We start from the raw sequence: 18,699 nt of genomic DNA, 5'->3' as shown, positions 1-18,699 counted from the left end.
CTGCTGTATTTATCCGTTGTTGATGCTAAATTTTGAAACAGTAAAAAGAACAATAATTTTGTTAGTCACTGCATTTTTTACATATAAACACCCTGTTTCTCCATTTTGTAATGCATATTATTTAACTTACCTAGATTTTGGGAATGGATACAAATAATCCCATCCTAAAGCAAAGCCGGCCAGTCCAACTGCAATGGTACATATCAGTAATCTTCCATCAATGACGTTGAAGTTCTCAGTATACTTATACTGGCCAATAAGTACCTGAAAGTAAATAAGGAAATTATTTATTTCCTTAAAAGTATATATTTCCTATATATAGTAAATAATCATAATATAATTATGATAAAAAAGTATATATATATATATAAAGAATAAGAATAAATAATAAAATTAATTTTTTCCTTATGCCACAGCCATAGGAAAGTGAAACCCATTTGGAGAAAGAGTTAAAGCCGTGATCCTATTCCAAGTCGTGTTTTCGGAATTTCGTTTTTTTTTCAGTGTTGATAATTTAAGATTGATATTTAAACAAATCTTATGAAAATTAGCACAAAGAATATCTAAGCTAATAAACCGGTAAAAAGATCCAAAACTGAATCGTTTTGGCTTTCGATTAAGATAGTTTGACCAACAATCTACCTAGAAAAAAATACCGCATATATTTGAATATGCATAACTTCTATGTAATTAATATTCCCATCTAATTGTAAGTAAAACCCGAAACAGATGGCATTAGTTGATCACTAACCAGTGCCTACTGAAGTAGTTGAAAATTTAATCGCTTCACGTTCTTCCTGGAGTAACGTTAAATCTTATTTTTGCCATCTAATTGTTAGTAAGATCTAAAATAGATGTCGTTAGTTAATCTCTTACCAACAAGCACTTAAACTACTGAAAATGTAATCGCTTTTTTTCTTCCTGGCCTAATGGAAAATATTAGCTTTGCAATCTAAATATTACTAAGACCGAAAATAGATATCGTTAGTAATCACTTACCAGTACCCCTTAAACTACTGAAATGTAATTGCTTTTTGTTCTTCCTGGCCTGACGTAAAATCTTAGTTTTGTCATCTAATTGTTAGTAAGAACCAAATAGATGTCGTTAGTTAACCTCTTACCAGTACCCAGTTAAAACTGCTGAAAATCTAATCACTTCATATCCTTCCCAGTCTAAAGTAAAATCTGAAGTTATCAGTTTAAAACGATTAATTTTACACAATATTTGTATGAGCAAAAACTGTTTCTATGAAGCCAATTGTTTTTTAACAAAACATATTGGCAAAACAGACAAGATACAAACATTATACAGACCATTTATACTGTGCAATAATCAGACATGGCATTACCTAAATTGAAAAGAGCACATTTTTGTGGCCTCAAGAGTTTCACCTGCTGTCCACGCCTAGCATCAGCCCAAATTGGAATAAAAAAACAAATGCTAAGAAACAAGAAAAGTAACAATAAACAAAAACAATCAAGCATTCTAGTGGTAGGTGGCCGGCTAATAAGAAAGTGATGATCAACATCTTACTAGCTCTACCTTATTCTTAAAAAATAAATCTGATGGTTATATAGCCACAGGCCAGAGTTTATCAGCCTTTTTATGCTAGTACAACCCTGAACATCCGAAAGATTTTCTCCAAAAGACATGCCATTAAGCATGTACTCTTGGAGGGAAAGTGTTAAAGTATGGCAAACCAAATAAACACCCCCCCCCCCAAAAAAAAAAATCAGTCTTAATAGAAGTTACTGCATTCCATTGAGAACTATTCTTTTTTTTTGCTTTATTATCTGAATTCTGTTCCAATATGCGTCATGGAAAGACAGTGTCTTGTAGAACCTGTAGGGGCCTTATTGTTGATGTCTTTAAGTTACAGAATACAAAGACACACAGGTCCATTAAGATGGAGGGGGGTCAGAATACTTCTTTTATGGGGGAAAGAAGGGTCAAAATAAGAAAGAGGCCCATTTTACAGGTCTCTACGTTTTTGGTTTCTCTGAAACGATTTTTGACCAATCCCAAGGAGGGGAGGGGCAGGGACCCTGTCTATACATGTATAGGAATATATTGCAGAGAATTTGAGAAAAAAAACATGTATTCATAATATACCTAAAAATATGAATAAATTAAGGTTACTGTTTTGATGTTTTTCTTATCGTAAGCTTGATAAAATTGTTTTTAACAAGAATACAATAATACTTTTACTAATACTGAAAATGATTAAATCAATGAATAAATAGATGGATAAAGAACTTTTAATCGGTATTTATTTGCTTATCAGTGTTGGAAAGTTCAATCACAGGTCAAATCAAAACTAATATCAGTCTGGTAGGTAAGTTTTAAAATTGCTGAAATTCAATAGAAAGAAGAAGAAAATGATGGAATTCTAGGATTTGACAATTTTGGCAACATATGAACTATAACCTACTTTATAACCTATCAGCCTACACCTACTTTAAAAATGTATACAAATATTTTTAATCTTACATCTTTAACTGCGTCATCCAAAGAGTTTTTCAGAGCACTGGCATCCCACTTGTTAATTTTGACTTCTGGTTGCTGCAAAAAAATAAACAATTATTTGAGTAGCAAAATAAGTTTTCAAATTAGTATGCAGTCTAATCGTTGGTGTAACTATGTATACATTAGACCACCCATGCAATGGAATAAAACCCATCTTGGAAAATCCACGTCCAATATAAGTTATTATATATATATATATATAATGGACTGGTTCAAAATCAATGGACCGAGTCCATTGATTTTGAATTGAAGTTATCAAGTATCTTGCAGTAGGTTGCATCAAAACATGGCTAATTGTAGAAAGAGACAAGCCAAGATAGATAGTTCAAGTAATTGAGAGGCAAATGTTTAAATGGCTGCAGCACGGGTAAATATACATATACATATATTATGTAATTGGCCTACACATATATATGTAATACACAGACATTAAGCAAAAAAGATTGTGCTTTTACTATATTTTCAAAATATCTGTTTTGCCACCCATTTTGGACCCAAAACTCTTTTGTGTCTAATTTTCTTTTGCATATTGGTCTGTGTTGTACTTCTTCTATATTTTTTTTATTATGAGTTTAAATAGATCATTCAATTTTTCATTCATTCAGTAAGTTCAATTACATATATTAGAAATCCCAGCCTCTGAAGGCAATGATTCAATTCTTTTGCTAACTACACCAATGGGTGTACTTATTTTTCTTATGATGATTATTAACAGATCATTGTAGTAGCTCCCACAACCCTACCCTGCTCTGCATTTGCAATTTATGGAATACCATAAAGAGTGCTAAAATTAAAAGTTTTTTACCTTAGCTTCCCAGGAAAATATTTTTGGCAATATTTCAACAGGTACACAAAAAATGTAGTTTTTGCATCACCGCCCCTAAAATGGCTTGCTACTGAAGCAGTTGAGAGTAGAGCTACAAAAAAGATCCAGCAAAACAGTTTGCTATTTTACCTTAGACCTTAGTTCCTCCACAGGCACTTAGAGCATCAGTGAGTCTCAAGTAGGATGACGTGTAGATGTCCTCCCACTCTGGGATGAGACTTGTCTGGAGGGCTCTTCTGTCACATTTGTATGTTCTAGAGAGTTCCTGTTCTTTGGTCTTCCTTGGTTACAGGTGCCTTCCACTTGCCAGTGGAGGAGCATTACACAAATTTTATGATCTGACATACAAAGAATACATCACCTTTGTTGCCTCACAAGAGAGGCAATGTCTGGATCACATGTGATCTTGTTGCTGACATGGTCCCTCCAGCTGATCCTTAGGATCCAGTGAAGACACTTATTTTTAAAACAGTAAGATATTTCTCCTGTTATGCAGTTAGCTTTAGGCGTTTCATAAAGTAACTCAGAACAGACAAAACATTGATCTGGATCAGTCTGAGTTTCAGCTTTTGAGGGTATACTCTGGATTTCCAGACTGTTAGAAGTCTCTGAATTGCTGCATTGGCTAGGGCTATTCTGGTGCATAATTCTCTTTCAGAGTTGCCACTGGAAGTTACTGTGCTGCCTAAATACCTGAACTCTGTCACCTGTTCAATGTCTTTATCTCCTAGTTGAATTCCCATGGCTGAACTGCTAATTGGCTTAGGTTTAGCATTTGGAGCATTGATGTGTAGTGTGAACTGTTCAGCTTTCTTTGCAAGCTTGTTTAGGAATACCTGAAGCTTTTGCTCGTTGGCTTCAATTAGCTCTACATTATTGGCAAATTCAATGTCCTATAGAAACTTTCCTATAATTTGGATTCCATGTCTATTTATCTATCTAAACATGTAGTCTAAACTAAGACAAAAAGAAAAGGTACCAGGATACATCCTTGCTTGACACCAGTCATCACTTTAAAGTAGCATATGTTGCATTCAGGTTTTAGCACAGTATTCTACCTCTTTGTAAATGGCAACTATTAGACAGACTAGCTTCTCAGGAATGCCTAAGAACCATAAGACTCTCCACAATGTTTGAAAATCAACTTAATCAAATGCTTTTTTGAAGTCCACAAAGAGTACATACCAGCATTGCTATTTTACCATCTGCTTCATCATTGATTAAAAAAAAAAAGTTCATTTCACCCAAAGTGGCAGCTCAAACACAGGAAGAGAAAGGTTTCACCAAGGCATGTTTCCACATCTTAAGGATTGCTTGCTCAAGCCCCATCAGTGTAGAAGACACAGGATTTTTGCTGGAGGACTCATGATGAAGGAAAAAGCAGTATCTTGCTATTGAAAGATCTACAGCAAGCGATGAGCAGCTTTCAAATTTTTTAAAACAGCTCACCATTACATTTAAGAAAAAAATTGCAGAGAGAGTGCCAAATCAGACAATTCCACTTGTTTAGAATGGATAGATAACCTAAAACACCTTTTGGAAGACTACAATCCATGCAACATATTCAACATTGCTGAAACTGGATTTGTTTTTGTTTTTTTTATAAATGTCTTCCTGGCCACACCCTAACATTCAAAGACAAAAAATGTCATGATAGAAAACTGAGCATGGATAGCATAACTTTCTTTCTGGCCTATAACATGGACAGATCTCAGAAGTTAAAACCAGTAATAATAGGGACATCCTCTCAACCTCAATATGTTAAAGGTAAAACCCCTTCCCACAACTTATTGTTCTACCAGATAACCATGGATGATAATAATATATTTGATGAATGGTTGATCTTGGTAATTAATGACATAAAAAGAAGAAACACAAAAGTTTATTATTACTGAAAAACTGCACCATGCATAACAACCCACCATTATACCACATAAAATTAACTTGTTTTCCTCCCAACACACCATTGCAACCACTGGACCAGGGAGAAGTTGTAGACCTGCTGCAGCTTCTATGCCTGTCTGAAGACAGATACTCATACAGACACCACATCAATAACATAGTGAAGGAAGAGGCCCCAAAACTACCTTTGAGGATGGACGGGACTTAAGTCAAGTAAGTAAGTCACCGGAGAAAGTTTGTTTTGCTTTTGCTGGATAGCACTGATAAAGATGAAAATGTGAAAATAACCATTTTGACCTCCATAATTGTGATTGGTAAGGCCTGAAAAAATGTCAATCCTACCACCCTACATGACTGCTTCAAAAATTGTGGGTTTGCTAACAGAAAATTTGATGGTCATCAGAGTTACAAGAATGAATAAAATTCATTTCTTTAAGAGACATGATGCAGACTTCTACCAAACTGTGGTGAGTCTACTTTAGATGATTTTGTTCACATGGACAATGTCACTACCATTGTTGATCAACAAACCCATGTGCTATTATGAAATTTGAGTTGTGGATTATTGCCTCAAATTGTGAGTCAAAGACATTTTTCCAAAATCTAGCGTGTTATTTTCCCAATTAATAGAAACTAGTGTTGTATTATAGTTGCTTATCTTGGTGTTTCATTCTGTTTATGTGTTTTTCAACTGGTGATATATAAGTTTAATTCCCTTGAGATTTCCAATGTCTCAGATTCCGAAATTTATTTGTTGTTGTTGCTGCTGCAAAGTTGCCAATATAATTTCCTTTGGGCAAACATATTGTGAATGCTGAAATTCTGACACATCTTCTGTCCAACAATATACTGTCACCAGACAAGCACAACTTCTTTCCAGGAAAGTTAGTGGAGTCCAACCTACTTGAAACATACAATATCATCACTGACCTTCTGGAGAGGGGAGTACCTGTTAACCTTATTTTGCTTGACCTCACCAAAGCGTTTAACAAGGTGCCCCAATGACGCCTTAGGGACAAATTATCAGCAGTTGGCATCCACACTGATGTAGTAGAATGGGTGATGCATTTCCTGACAGACCAAAAGCAGCAGGTCCAACTTTTCACTAATAACGGAGATAAAGTATTCTCCAAACCATATGATGTTGTCAGTGGAGCTCTTCAGGGTACCATCCTAAGCCCCACCATCTATCTCATTTACATAAATGATATGACAAAGGAAGCCACAAATAACATCACACTTTACGCCAATGACTCCAAGCTTTTTGGACCAGCCATTCAACAAAGCCTGCAATCAGACCTCCAGAAGTGGACCAGTGAATGGCTGCTTAAGTTCAACATCATTAAATGCAGTGTCCTCTGTTTCAGCAATAACAATCCTCCAACCAGTATACCATGCATGACCAGAAGTCACAGTCTGATATTCAGCTACAAACCAGTCATGAAGAACAAGACTTGGGAGTACTTGTTGATGAGCAACTGAGTTCCATGGCCATTGGCAACAAGCAGTATTGAAAGCTAACTCAAGTCTAGGCCTATTGAAATGCACTATCACCAGCCACTCCTGTACATTATTCCTGAGACTTTACAAGGCTATTGTTAGGCCATTCTTGGATTTTGCAATGTGTCTGACCTCCCCCTCCTACAAGCATGACACCAGAATAACTAAAGGTGTTCAAAGACATGCCACCAAATGCATCACAAGTCTACAAAATATGCCACATGATAAGAAACTGGAGCACCTAAAACTACTAATGCTGGTATGTCACAGATGTGATATGATGCTGACCTACAAATATAATAGTCAACCAAAAAACACCCTCCTCACAAAACATACAGGTCTACACAGCACTAGAGGAGACTTGCAGAAGCTAGCAAATAGTGAAAACCAGAACATGCGAAAACTTTTTTAACAAGCATATTTCCAAGGACTGGAACAACCTTCAAGACACAACTGTGACTGCACCCACGAGTGCCTCCTTCGAGTCAAGACATGACAAAGAATAGAACAACAAGTCATGGAAATATAAGCAGAACAGTCCATTCCTATCAGCTGCCAACTAATGCAACATCACTGAGCCCATAACACAGTGACATTCTGAATTACCATCATTACACAGAGCAGAGCAGATCCAGCATGGACCTTAATTTTGCTCCAAAGTGTGAATTAAGATAATGAAGCAGCTTTCCTTTGATGTTGAATTGTTGACTATTCTACATGACAATGAGGATAAAGAAGAAGAGCAACGTTCTCTAGTCACATTAAGCAAGGCAAGAGAATTCACCATCAACACCTTACACTCCTATACTCTCAGAACAGAAACAAGTGATAACTTCTTTACAGCTCAAACTACTATTGAAAATGAATTGGATAATATAAAATGGAAGTTGTTTCATAGGAAAAAAAAAATCATAGACTACTTTACAAAAAAAGTTAAATATAAGTGTTTATGTGTATGTATGCACATAAATGTGTTTTGTATTTTCAATAAAGCACTTGTTTATTTGAAATTCTTCCTTGTTGCTTCTTGATTATTTAAACTCCTGTTATTTTGAACTGTCAGTAATTTGAGCTTTTCCTCTGGTCTATTGATTTTCAAATTATTAATAGTTGACTGTAAGTGAATCATTGACATTTTCAGGGGAGGGGTATGAATTGACATTACTTTACATTTCCTTGCATTAAAATTCAATTTTACACCTGATTGAATCTGGATGAGAGCATTTCTTCTTGAAGGATTTCTACATCTTCCTGTATTACTATTGGTCTGTAAAGGTAGGCTATCTTATAGAAAGTTCTATGTATACATTTTATGTTCATTCAAAGTTCTATGCGCACATGTTTTCTATCCACACACTTCTAATTTCATTTAACTGATTAGGCATTATACTAATAATACTATGTCTCTATGCAAATCTATTTAGGGGTGTTATCTACAAATAATCATGTCTTAAACAGCAGAAACATACTACTGACATATATCAAACATAAAGTAAAGCCAGCTTTTAAGACTAGTTTGTGAAAATTACTATGTATATTGACTAAATAAATAAGTTTTTTGGAAACTGACCAAGCATCAATTGTCATAGTTGATTTTTCTTGATAAACTAGAGTGGGCCTCAGTAATGACTTTGCAAGGTTAAAAAAACAAAAAAAAAACAAAAGAACATTGACATTAGACATCTCTTGACATTACAAAAGGGAAGAAAAGCCAGAATGATATTTTATAAGGCCAACAAAATACTGGATGAAACAAAACAGACATTGCAAAATTATCTTTATTGTTCTTCATTTCAAAATGCCTGTTAATATTTATTATCTAATTTATCTCAAATTTGATTTTTTAAAAAAATATTGTTATGGAATCCTGAGTGGTTATCAAGGGAGAACTCAAACTGGGAAGCTACTGATCATCCAACTGCACCTGGTGACTAAACAACAATGAAAAAACTTCAAACATCAACTCTGGAGCTTCACAAGGAAACATTCTTAGATTGCTCCAATCTGCAATTTTCAGTATTGATAATATTTGTCAAAATGGAACCTAGCCTATATAAAAAATCAATCTGATTTACAGCACATGTGTTAGATTAAATATGTCTAGGATTGAGTATGTCTGTGATTTAGATGCTTTGAGGCCTCCTGCTAGATTTTACATGAAAAATATGAACTTTATGAACTTTTGATTGCGCTTTTTATGAACCAGTTATGAACCTAAATCTATGATATGTGTACCTCAGAAACTGTCAGTGGAGACAAAAGCAGCAGTTGGTGTTTTCATCACTGATGCACATATTCTTCTTGTTTTTTTGTTGTTGTTTTTTTCATGAGTTTTTTAATACAACAGTACATAATACGCCATTACAAAATAACTCCACTCTACTTGTTCCTTTTGACAAAATATGATGAAATTGAGGACAACTTCCATTTGTTTACCCTGGTCTGTATCAGATCAACCTCTCTGGCTTCCTTATGTTCTATTCACATCTTCTGGCTCAAAGCCTCAATCACACTTTGTGCAAGGCTTATTTCTGCAAAGTTTTTGGCATCTATAGCTTTTTTCAGCTTCTCATTAGCTTCTTGAAGAAACCTTTCTGCTACTTGTCTCTTCCTTTTCAACTGACTTCTTCTCAATAAAATCTTTTTCCAGATGTTCAATGATCTTCTTCTCAGATAACATTCTTTTTTTTTCCTCTTCTTCTTCTTTCCTAATGGATTCCTCTTCAGCCTATCTAGATTGCTCAGCTTCCAGGTACAGTTTATAGCTCAGGAACATATTTTGCCCCAAATTCAACTGTCCTCTGGTAAAAGGGACTAACTTGGGCCTGTTCTCAAACTTCTTTAGAGCATCAGAGACTATCAGTTTAGCATTGAGCATTTTCATTGTCATCAATGATTTTTCCTTGGTCATGATCCATCCTGACCAGGAAAAATCACACTCAATGTCAGCATTTCCATGCAACATGCAGAAAGCTGATTTTACTATCTTTGAAACAAAGGGATATTTTGTCTGTCCTTGATAATTTTTCAGACTAAAAACAATTTCCATAAAATATCAATCCTCAATGAAGCCATGTTTTTAGGCAAACTTGGTTCCAGATTATACAAGTTCTATTCATCACTGGCAGCTTCAGTATTTGCCTGGAAAGGCATAAATCCAATGATTTTCTCAAAGTCACTTGTTCTTGTCTCCAGATTTGAATCATCCGGCCACAGGCACTGGAAATGCTGAAGGGTACTTTGACCTAGTGATTTCTTTTAAATATGGTGGCAAGTGGCCAGGTAAGCAGTTCTGGCACTACTCCTGAAGTTCAGAGCATCAATTTTTTGTACCTTTGACAGGCATTCTTCCACAACATCACTGCATGCCACTTTATTAGATGGAAGAAAATCCCTGCTTGAATGGGAGAGCTCAACAAGTTTTTTTTCCTTCTGAATATCAGTCAAAGCATTTTGCTTGACAAAACATCTGGTGGTCATCATTACTAGTTGATGCATTTCATCATATAGAATGTGGATAGGTGGTTCTTCATGTTGAAATAAATCTATGAACTGAGCAAACAGCTTTCCAAAAGATATGACAAAGAGGACTAATGCTTTGGTTGTGGCCTCTTGAGACAGCTAGATATCTCTTGGTATCTGCTGGACTTCATCAATTCTGGTCTTTTTTTAGGAATGAATTTCAGGAAATACACATCAAGAGCCTCCTATTGCTCATCAAGTCTCTCAGCTGAAACAACAATGGTTAGCCATCAACTTGGAACATGTTTCAGAAAACAATGTGGAGGAATCTCCACATCTTCACAAAACATGCAGTGTTACACTTTGAAACATTTTAAATAAAACTCTTGCACATGTACTTCACTTGTCCTTTATAAAGAAAAAGATGGCAACTGCAAGTGCTTTCCAGCCAATGACAAGAAAAATATGAACTTTATGAACCTTTTTTCTAAATTATGAACCATTACAAACCTAGGTCAATAATATAAACTTTATCCATAATTATGAACCCAGTGGGAGGCCTGTGCTTTGTTCTAACTTTAAGATCCTGTGTCAAATGTATGATGGCATTGTCTAAGATTAGACTCAAACTTTACATGTGTGCTTAAGAATAGGCTCTACTATTGACTATCAGGATAATAGACTCAAAGTTTGAGTCTAACATCACATTTTTTTCAAGAATAGGCTCTGCTATTGACTATCAAGATAATTATAATACCCAGCATTGTTGATGGCTTAAATATTCAAGCTAATCAGCATTTTCATATTTAGATAAAAGAAAGTTTATATTATTTAGATAAAAGAAAATTTATATAAATTCAACAATAAAACAATCTAATTTCTAAATGGCGTGATAGGAATTTAACTGTTGAACTGGTGATTAGCTGCTGGCCCTAGTTTAAGCCTACAAATACTCCTCAGAAAAAAAACCCTACAAAATTCTGAAAACAACTTTAAAATTTTAAAATACTTACTAGCCTATACATTTTCTAATAACAATTCATGTTATCCCACCCCTCTAATATGCATATATATATATATATATATATATATATATATATATATATATATATATATATATATATATATATATATATATATATATATATATATATATATATATATATATATATATATATATATATATATATATATATATATACATACAAATTAGGGCACAGGGTAAAGTAAGATGAACAGCTTTGAGGAATGATATAGGCTAGGTGGTAAATTTGGAGTAGCCCTTATAATTTAGCTAGGATGAAAGTGAAAACATCATTTGATGCTTTTTCATAATTCAATAATTGCTTCTGGGGCTAATTGCATCTTGAACCTTAAAGGGCCCTAAAGGCATTTCATCTTTGTAACCACACAAAGAAGTTATCAACACTAGTTAAGTTATTGAAAAGTGGTTAAAAACATATCACTAGTTTACAAATAGGTTGTTCAAGAGTAATATATTTCAAAAATACTTATTTATAAAAATTCAAACCTCATTTATTAGGCAACTCAAATATAAACTGATTTCCTACCATTTCAATTTTTTTAAATGCTGTCAACAAAATTAGTGCTGAATTTTGCAATTCAAAACTTTGCTGTTGACATTTCAGGGTATATATTTGCACATTAAGGGGGAGGGGTGGGTAAACTTCATGGTAACTTTGCAGTGGACCATATGACTTAGCTAGGATGAAAGTGAATACATCATTTGATGCTTTTTATAAGCTCTTTCATTATTCACATAAAATACCTTCAGGGCCCCTTTAAGGGCTCAAGTGCAATTTGTAAAAGTAGCAATTATTCAATTATAAAAGAACATTAAAAAGGCATTAAGTGAGATTTTCACATTCATCTTAGCTAAATAATAAGGCCCAATGGAAATTTACAGGTTAGACTAAGCAAGGATTTTAGAATATTTTGAAGTTGTTTTCAGATTTTATAGTCTGGCAAAGGAGGAGTAACTGTACACAAGGATGGACATACTTTCTGTTCATTTTAAGTTCTAATGTTGCTCATTACTTTCAGTTAAAAAAACTTGTTTTTTTTTTATTTAATTTCTGAACATTTTGAATTAATGCAGGTTTTAAATTTGGCTCACTGTACATGAATAATTAAAACAAAATTTGCATATTAATTTTACTTTTTTTTTTTAGCTAAATGGCTTTCTTGAAAATTTTAAATTTTTAGTTATGAATTAACTTATGTAATGAACTTCTATATTCATATATTTTTACTATGTATATTAGGGGGTTTGCCCTCTAGTCAATACTTGCTCTTTATGCTAAAATTCAAATTTTGTTCCAATTCTTTAAGAATGACCCCTTAATCACAAAGGCTGTTAATTAGAATAAATAGCTCTGATGATAGTACAAAAACAAAACTTTAGTGTAAAGAACAAGGTATTGACTAGGGGATGAACCCAATCATATAAATAATAATTCCTGTTTGTTTTAAGTTTTGATGTTGCTCCTTACATTCAGTTGAAAAAATTGTTTTTTTTATTTAATTTCTGGTTGTTTTTTAAATAATGCTGGGAAATCCAGTGCCCCCTTCTTAGCAATGTCTGTTCCACCATGAAAACTTCCTTCATAGAAAGATCCTCCTGTGTAAGCCCTGAATAAGCTAATATGGGAGTAAAGTTCATTTGCAATGCAAAACAATGTAATATTTAAATTGAGGATGCAATTCTAGGTATATATTTGCACATTAGGGGGATGGGGGTATATATTATGTGAATATATAGGTTCTAAGAAATTCATAAATTTCCTAGAAAAACTGGAAAAAACAAGGAAAGAAGTGAAGATAGAGGCTCTCTCCCTGCAAAATGTGTTAACTAGGATTATTCTGTGCATCATGGAGTAAGAATTGTTTTCTTAAAATGTTTCTTTATGTCCAGCTGGACTCCTAAAATACTGGTTTGTTGGTTGGCTGATTCAAAGATTTGTATAAATATATACACTGTCAAATTAGCCATCTGGTTGTATCCCCACAAGGACTTAGCTGTCTAAATACAGGGTAACTTACTCTATCTGAGACTATCAAAAGCAAGGGGACACAATGAATTCTCATAAAAGTGACCATCATAATGGGAAAGAGCATAAAATAAGGAATCTAATGATACTCATTTCATTTTAATAAAATGTTCCCTATAGAAATGGTCAACCCTAAAATTGATAATGACAAGCTAACTAGAAGGCATAATAATGTAGGGAAGTCTTAATATGCTGCAAACTGTCATTTGTACCTTAACCTGGGCATATTGAGGCATGGGTTGGAATACAATTCTAGGTAAATTTTTTATTGTTTATATTAGGGTGAACTTGGGTAAGTCCGACACCGGGGTAACTCCGTCACCCCTGTCTTATCTGATTCAGTGAAGACAGAAATCTGTGGTTCTGTACTTCATTTTCGTCCTGTGGCTTAGCACTTGACAACAGTGTTTAGTATTGCCGCCATTTTTAACCCCTCTTGCGGTGACGAACTTTTGAAATTTCGAGGAGGGCTTCTTTGCTGACCACGAGGTGGGTAGTTATTCTTAACTGATAGTGCGGAAAACTTAAGAGAGGATGGACTGATTGTAAATAGCTGATGAGTTAATAGGATAGTTGAAGTATTTACTGTAATTTATTAGTATTTTATCCTCAAGCCAGTCAGGATATACAAGGGGTGTCGGACTTACCCCGGAAAAACCCCCGTTCGGGGTAACTCCGGCATGTCGGACTTGCCCCGTACAGGGTAAATTCCGACACGGGGGCCAGACTTTCCCCGTGTATACGATTGGCTAGTCTTTTGCAGTTCTAGCCTAGATCTCAGTGAATTGTATTTGTCAACTATTCCTTGATCCCAAGATCTTGACAAAAAGGAGCGATATTACCTGAAAAATGGAACTGGAAAAGAAAGATTGTGCCAAAAATATACTTAACGTTATGAGAAAACCTTGAATAAATTCCTTTTTTGATTTTAATTTGATCGAAAATACTTTTTTCAGATTTGAGTGTCTAAATTTTTTGCTTAAGATTTTGCTTTCATATTTTTCACTTTTTATGTAATTTTCTTGCATCTTCCAGTTGTTTATTATGTTTTTTTCCAATAATAAAGGTTTACAGACATGAAAATGATATATACGAATCTTTTTTAGTTTAGTTTATTCACTGTCTTGACCCAAGTCGATAGTGTGATGGAGTTTTATCAACTGCTTTTTCCAAACCATCTGCTTTTTCAGCCATATCTAATGTAAATTTGAAGGTCTAGAGGGGGAGGGCAGCTGCCCCCCTCGCTACACCCATGAAAATCAATACTATTATTAACAGCTAAATCTGTCAAAGCTGAAAGTAATTAGACATTGAAGAATCGCATTGTGCCAAGTTAATATTAAACCTAGTATCGTCGGATTGCTTTCCAATGAAACACTAGATAACATCGGTTTTTGGTTCTAACAGAAAAGCAAATGCATGGTAGACACGTTTAGGAGAATATATTTGAGTGTAAAGAGGGTTGGGGTCGAAAGCACCAAAATACTGACTGTGATTAATATGATTTTTTTCTAAAGTTTGTCAATCAGTAACAATATAGCTGAATCCACGAGTACCCATAGGGAATAAACACAATTTCTGATGTTTTTCTCAGGATGCAAACGCCAACAATTTTCTCATGAGAGAAAATTTGTTGCTCCCCATCATCAAGAGATTTTCCCTCCCCAATGAGGCCATAAGTGGAAAATAAAAATTGTTTTTTTTAATGTGGTTTAGAACAAAAAAAGGGTCACTTGTCTAACAGAGGCTCTAAAATTGTTTTCTGTAGGTTTTGGCTAATAAAAAACCTTGATGAGGATATCTGATAAACTTGTACAGATATTTTAAAAAAAACGTTAAGTCTGGACAGCTTTTCCTTCTTCCAATTTTCCAGAAAACGGAGTCTGGACGCGCTATAAGCTTGAATTTGTCAATATGGCTTTTCGTTTCTTATACAATAGCTACGCTTTACTATTGTTACTATAAACCTGCATTTTTCCCAGATGCCACGCAAGTACAACCGAAAAACCAACAAGGGGGCCGGAGGGCAATATACTGCTGAATAGATTAAAAAAGCCAAAGATGAAGTTCTATCATGTAGAATGTCTTTAAAAAAAGCTGCAAAATTTTATAACAGACCGAGAATAACACTAATGGATCAAACAAAAAAGCAAAGGACTTTCCACGAATCGCCCGCTGTTACTCTCGGGAGAGCTCCGGACCTACCTCCTGATGTTGAGAAGAGTATGGCAAATTCGCTGAAGGTCATGGAAAAGTGGGGCATGGGGCTTACCAAACAACAGTTCCTAGACGAAGTGCAAAAACATGTCAGCATGAACAAAATCAGTACTCGTTTCACGAACAACCGGCCAGGTGAGGACTGGTGGTTTGGGTTTAAGAAAAGACACAACATCTCACTTAAGAAACCTCCATCCAGATGCATATTATTCAGCTACTAAGACAGGATATATGACTGCAGACCTTTTCTATAACTGGTTTAAAGATGTTTTTCTGCCTCAGATGAAACAAAAACCACTTCTTATTCTTGATGGCCATGACTCCCATTTATCCTTGGCTCTTGTGACGCTTGCTTCAGAGACGAACGTTACCATCCTCAAGTTGCCAGCCCATGCATCCCATGTTTTGCAGCCCCTTGACAGGGTTATTTTCCAAGGGCTGAAATCATCCTATGAGAAGAAGCTCGTGAACTGGCAACGAGCACACCCAGGTGACAGCTTGTCACGACCAGGCCTCGTGAAAATTTTATGTCAGATCTGGGAGACTTACTTAACCCCTTCACTGATTCAAAAATCATTTCAAGCGACAGGAATTTACGATTCCGCTATTCCAGCGCGTATCAACCGCGATGTGGTCGACAACGCGAAGTTTGATCCAGCCAAGTTCAAACGATATGTTGAGAGTAAGAAATCGGAGACTCAGAATTTAACAAGAGTGACTGCCAGGGTGAATACTGCAACTGAACAGATTACCATTTCGGTGTTGGTTAGTCCGAAGAAGAATGGTTTTACCCCGTACATAGGAGAAGTCTCTGAGAAAGGTATTTTTTCAAATTGTTTATTGTAAATATGAAAAAGGTAACGACATACTTCAAATAATAGGATAAAAAAAAAAAAAAAGCAGTTTCAATTAGTATCAAAGAGATTCGAGAAAGCAAACTTTTGATCACTTGCAGGCACTAATGTGCTTCTTGTACAGGCTGATGATGTGCCGAATTTGGAATGGTGGTAGAGTGAAGGTACCAGCTCCAGAGAGCCTCAATGGTCCGGCAAAGATGTAGTTTTCTTCAACTTTGTCAATGTCATCTTTTTTCGGCCAATCGTATGAATAGTCGGCTAGGCTCAGGCAGCGAAGATATTTTATACGAACAAGATTTTCATCGGGAAAATCAAGCACCCTTCCAATATACCAGCCTTGTTGATCTCGTTTGGTATCGTATGCTACAGCATAGTACTCATTTAGCTGTATGTTTAGCTTCTTTTCCCCTTTCTCTTCATGCACACTGCCAACAGTATCACAGATATCCATTTCGTCAGTTGAGGAACCCGATGAGACATCAACGTCAGAGTCTTCACTGGAAAGATCATCTTTCTTTTTCTTTTTCAGTTTTGGCTTGAACGTGTTCTTTTTTACTTTCCATTTTTTGTTCTCTAGCTTTTCTTTTTTCTCTTTCTCTCTTTGTTCAAGCACTCTCACAGCCTCTGCAGATGTGATTACTTGAGCTTTCCGGGCAACTCTTTGCCTACTAGATATCCTAGATACTGAGGCATCAAGAGAAGGGTAACGTACTGAGTCCAAGGGAAGTTTTTCTAAGGTGTTGCCATGCGTATGAGCACTGTCGGAGTTACCCCATGATAAGCAGAAAGCTGATGTTCTGCTGTGGCACATACAAACCATTAACGAGAGTTTTTGGTTTGTATGGTTTTTCCGTACATAGAGGGACCCTCTTTCATGTCTTAGTGTGAAATAATTTTTATCTCTACTTACATAAGATTTACCTGGGAGGTGCCTGATTTACCCCCAGACTCGGGGTAAGTTCGGCCTCCCTGAGATGGGTTACTTTGGTGTAGCAACTCATGGAAACAACAAAACTTGGGGACTTTCTGGATTGTGCGGAATATTATTAGTATGATCAACAGCAACATCAAATAGTTTTTATTGTGGCAGAAACTCCAAAACAATCTTGGGACCAGATTAAGCTGAAAAAAACTCGATAAAGGGCCGGACTTACCCAAGTTCACCCTATTGACTTACGAATAAAGTAAACACACCACTTGATGCCTTTTTTATGCTCTTTCCCAATATAATAATAATCATTTTTGAAATGAATTTTATCCCCACCCCTATATATACCAATTCAGGGTATATATCTGCACATTATGGGGGGGGGGTAAATTTTTATCACTGACGTAAATGAGAGGTAAGTTTGAAATTTGGTAAATATCTACCAAATCATATTCTTGACTTATGCATAAAGTGAATATACCACTTGATGCCTTTTTTTATTCTGATTACAAATAAAATAATCATTTCTATCAGAAATGAATTTCAGCCCCCCTCCCTATACATGCCAATTCAGGGTATATATTTCTACATTAGGGGTGGGGGTAAAATTTAAACTTACCTCCCATTTACATCAGAAACAAAATTTGCCCCCACCCACCCTAATGTAGAAATATAGGCCTATACCCTGATTTGGCATATATAGGGGGCTAAAATTCATTTCCGACAAAAATTATTATTAGCCTATATTTGTAAACAGCATAAAAAAAGGCATCACCTAGTATATTCACTTTATGCATAAGTCAATAATATGATTTGGTATATATTTACCTGAAATTCCCCCCTCCCCTCCTAATGTAATGGTTACCCCTAGTGACTATTATACTGAGAAAGGGCAATGAAAAGTATATTGCAAATTAGCAATGGCTATGTGATGTCTTTACTATAAAATGATTAGGTATTCTTAGGTAGGCCTGAGCATACTTTCTAAAGCCTACATTGAGAAAGTAGCTAGTACTACTCTGATCAATATTGAAATACAAGTTATGTTTAGTTGAATAAAATCTGAATTTACTTCTTTCTCAGCCATCTTGGAATAAAAGCATACAACAATGACGTGGCCACTTGTCTTCTACTTCTTCTTTTTCTTAATTGTTTAGAATAAAGTCGCGTTCTAACTAGCTTTAACTCTCTCGGGCAGAAGCTATCGATTTGCGAAATGTTGACATCCTGTCAAAATTTGTAGTTTTTTTATGACAGAAAAAAGCTTTGTTGTGCTCCATGTTAAGGTATGTCTGCCCTGTATCAATTTGCTGTGTAAAATTTCTTTATGCCTGTATTTCGTTGTACTTCAGCGCAAAATTAAGATAGAGATACCATTCAATACCAAAAAATATACTCTTGAGTACCTT

The 18,699-nt window shown here is 35.2% G+C and overlaps 1 protein-coding gene across 1 annotated transcript in view; it reads right to left on the bottom strand.

Annotated features, from left to right (window-relative positions):
• The window catches only part of Spase25 (Signal peptidase complex subunit Spase25), a 29,055-nt gene extending 10,640 nt beyond the window's left edge, over positions 1-18,415 (bottom strand). Inside the window, exons 1-3 of the mRNA XM_089104545.1 lie at positions 18,363-18,415; positions 2,492-2,563; positions 131-264 (exon numbers count right to left, since the gene is read on the bottom strand). Coding sequence (XP_088960671.1) covers positions 131-264; positions 2,492-2,563; positions 18,363-18,377 — 221 coding nt within the window. The 5' untranslated portion in view covers positions 18,378-18,415. The remainder of the gene's footprint in view (positions 1-130; positions 265-2,491; positions 2,564-18,362) is intronic.
• Positions 18,416-18,699: the final 284 nt, after the last annotated feature.

This window comes from Artemia sp. Qi Xiang Cuo, chromosome 18, assembly GCF_049724085.1.
Source record: "Artemia sp. Qi Xiang Cuo chromosome 18, ASM4972408v1, whole genome shotgun sequence".
NCBI lineage: Eukaryota > Metazoa > Arthropoda > Branchiopoda > Anostraca > Artemiidae > Artemia > Artemia sp. Qi Xiang Cuo.
The sequence above is the reverse complement of the archived record's forward strand: the minus strand, read 5'-3'. Positions and strand labels throughout refer to the sequence as shown.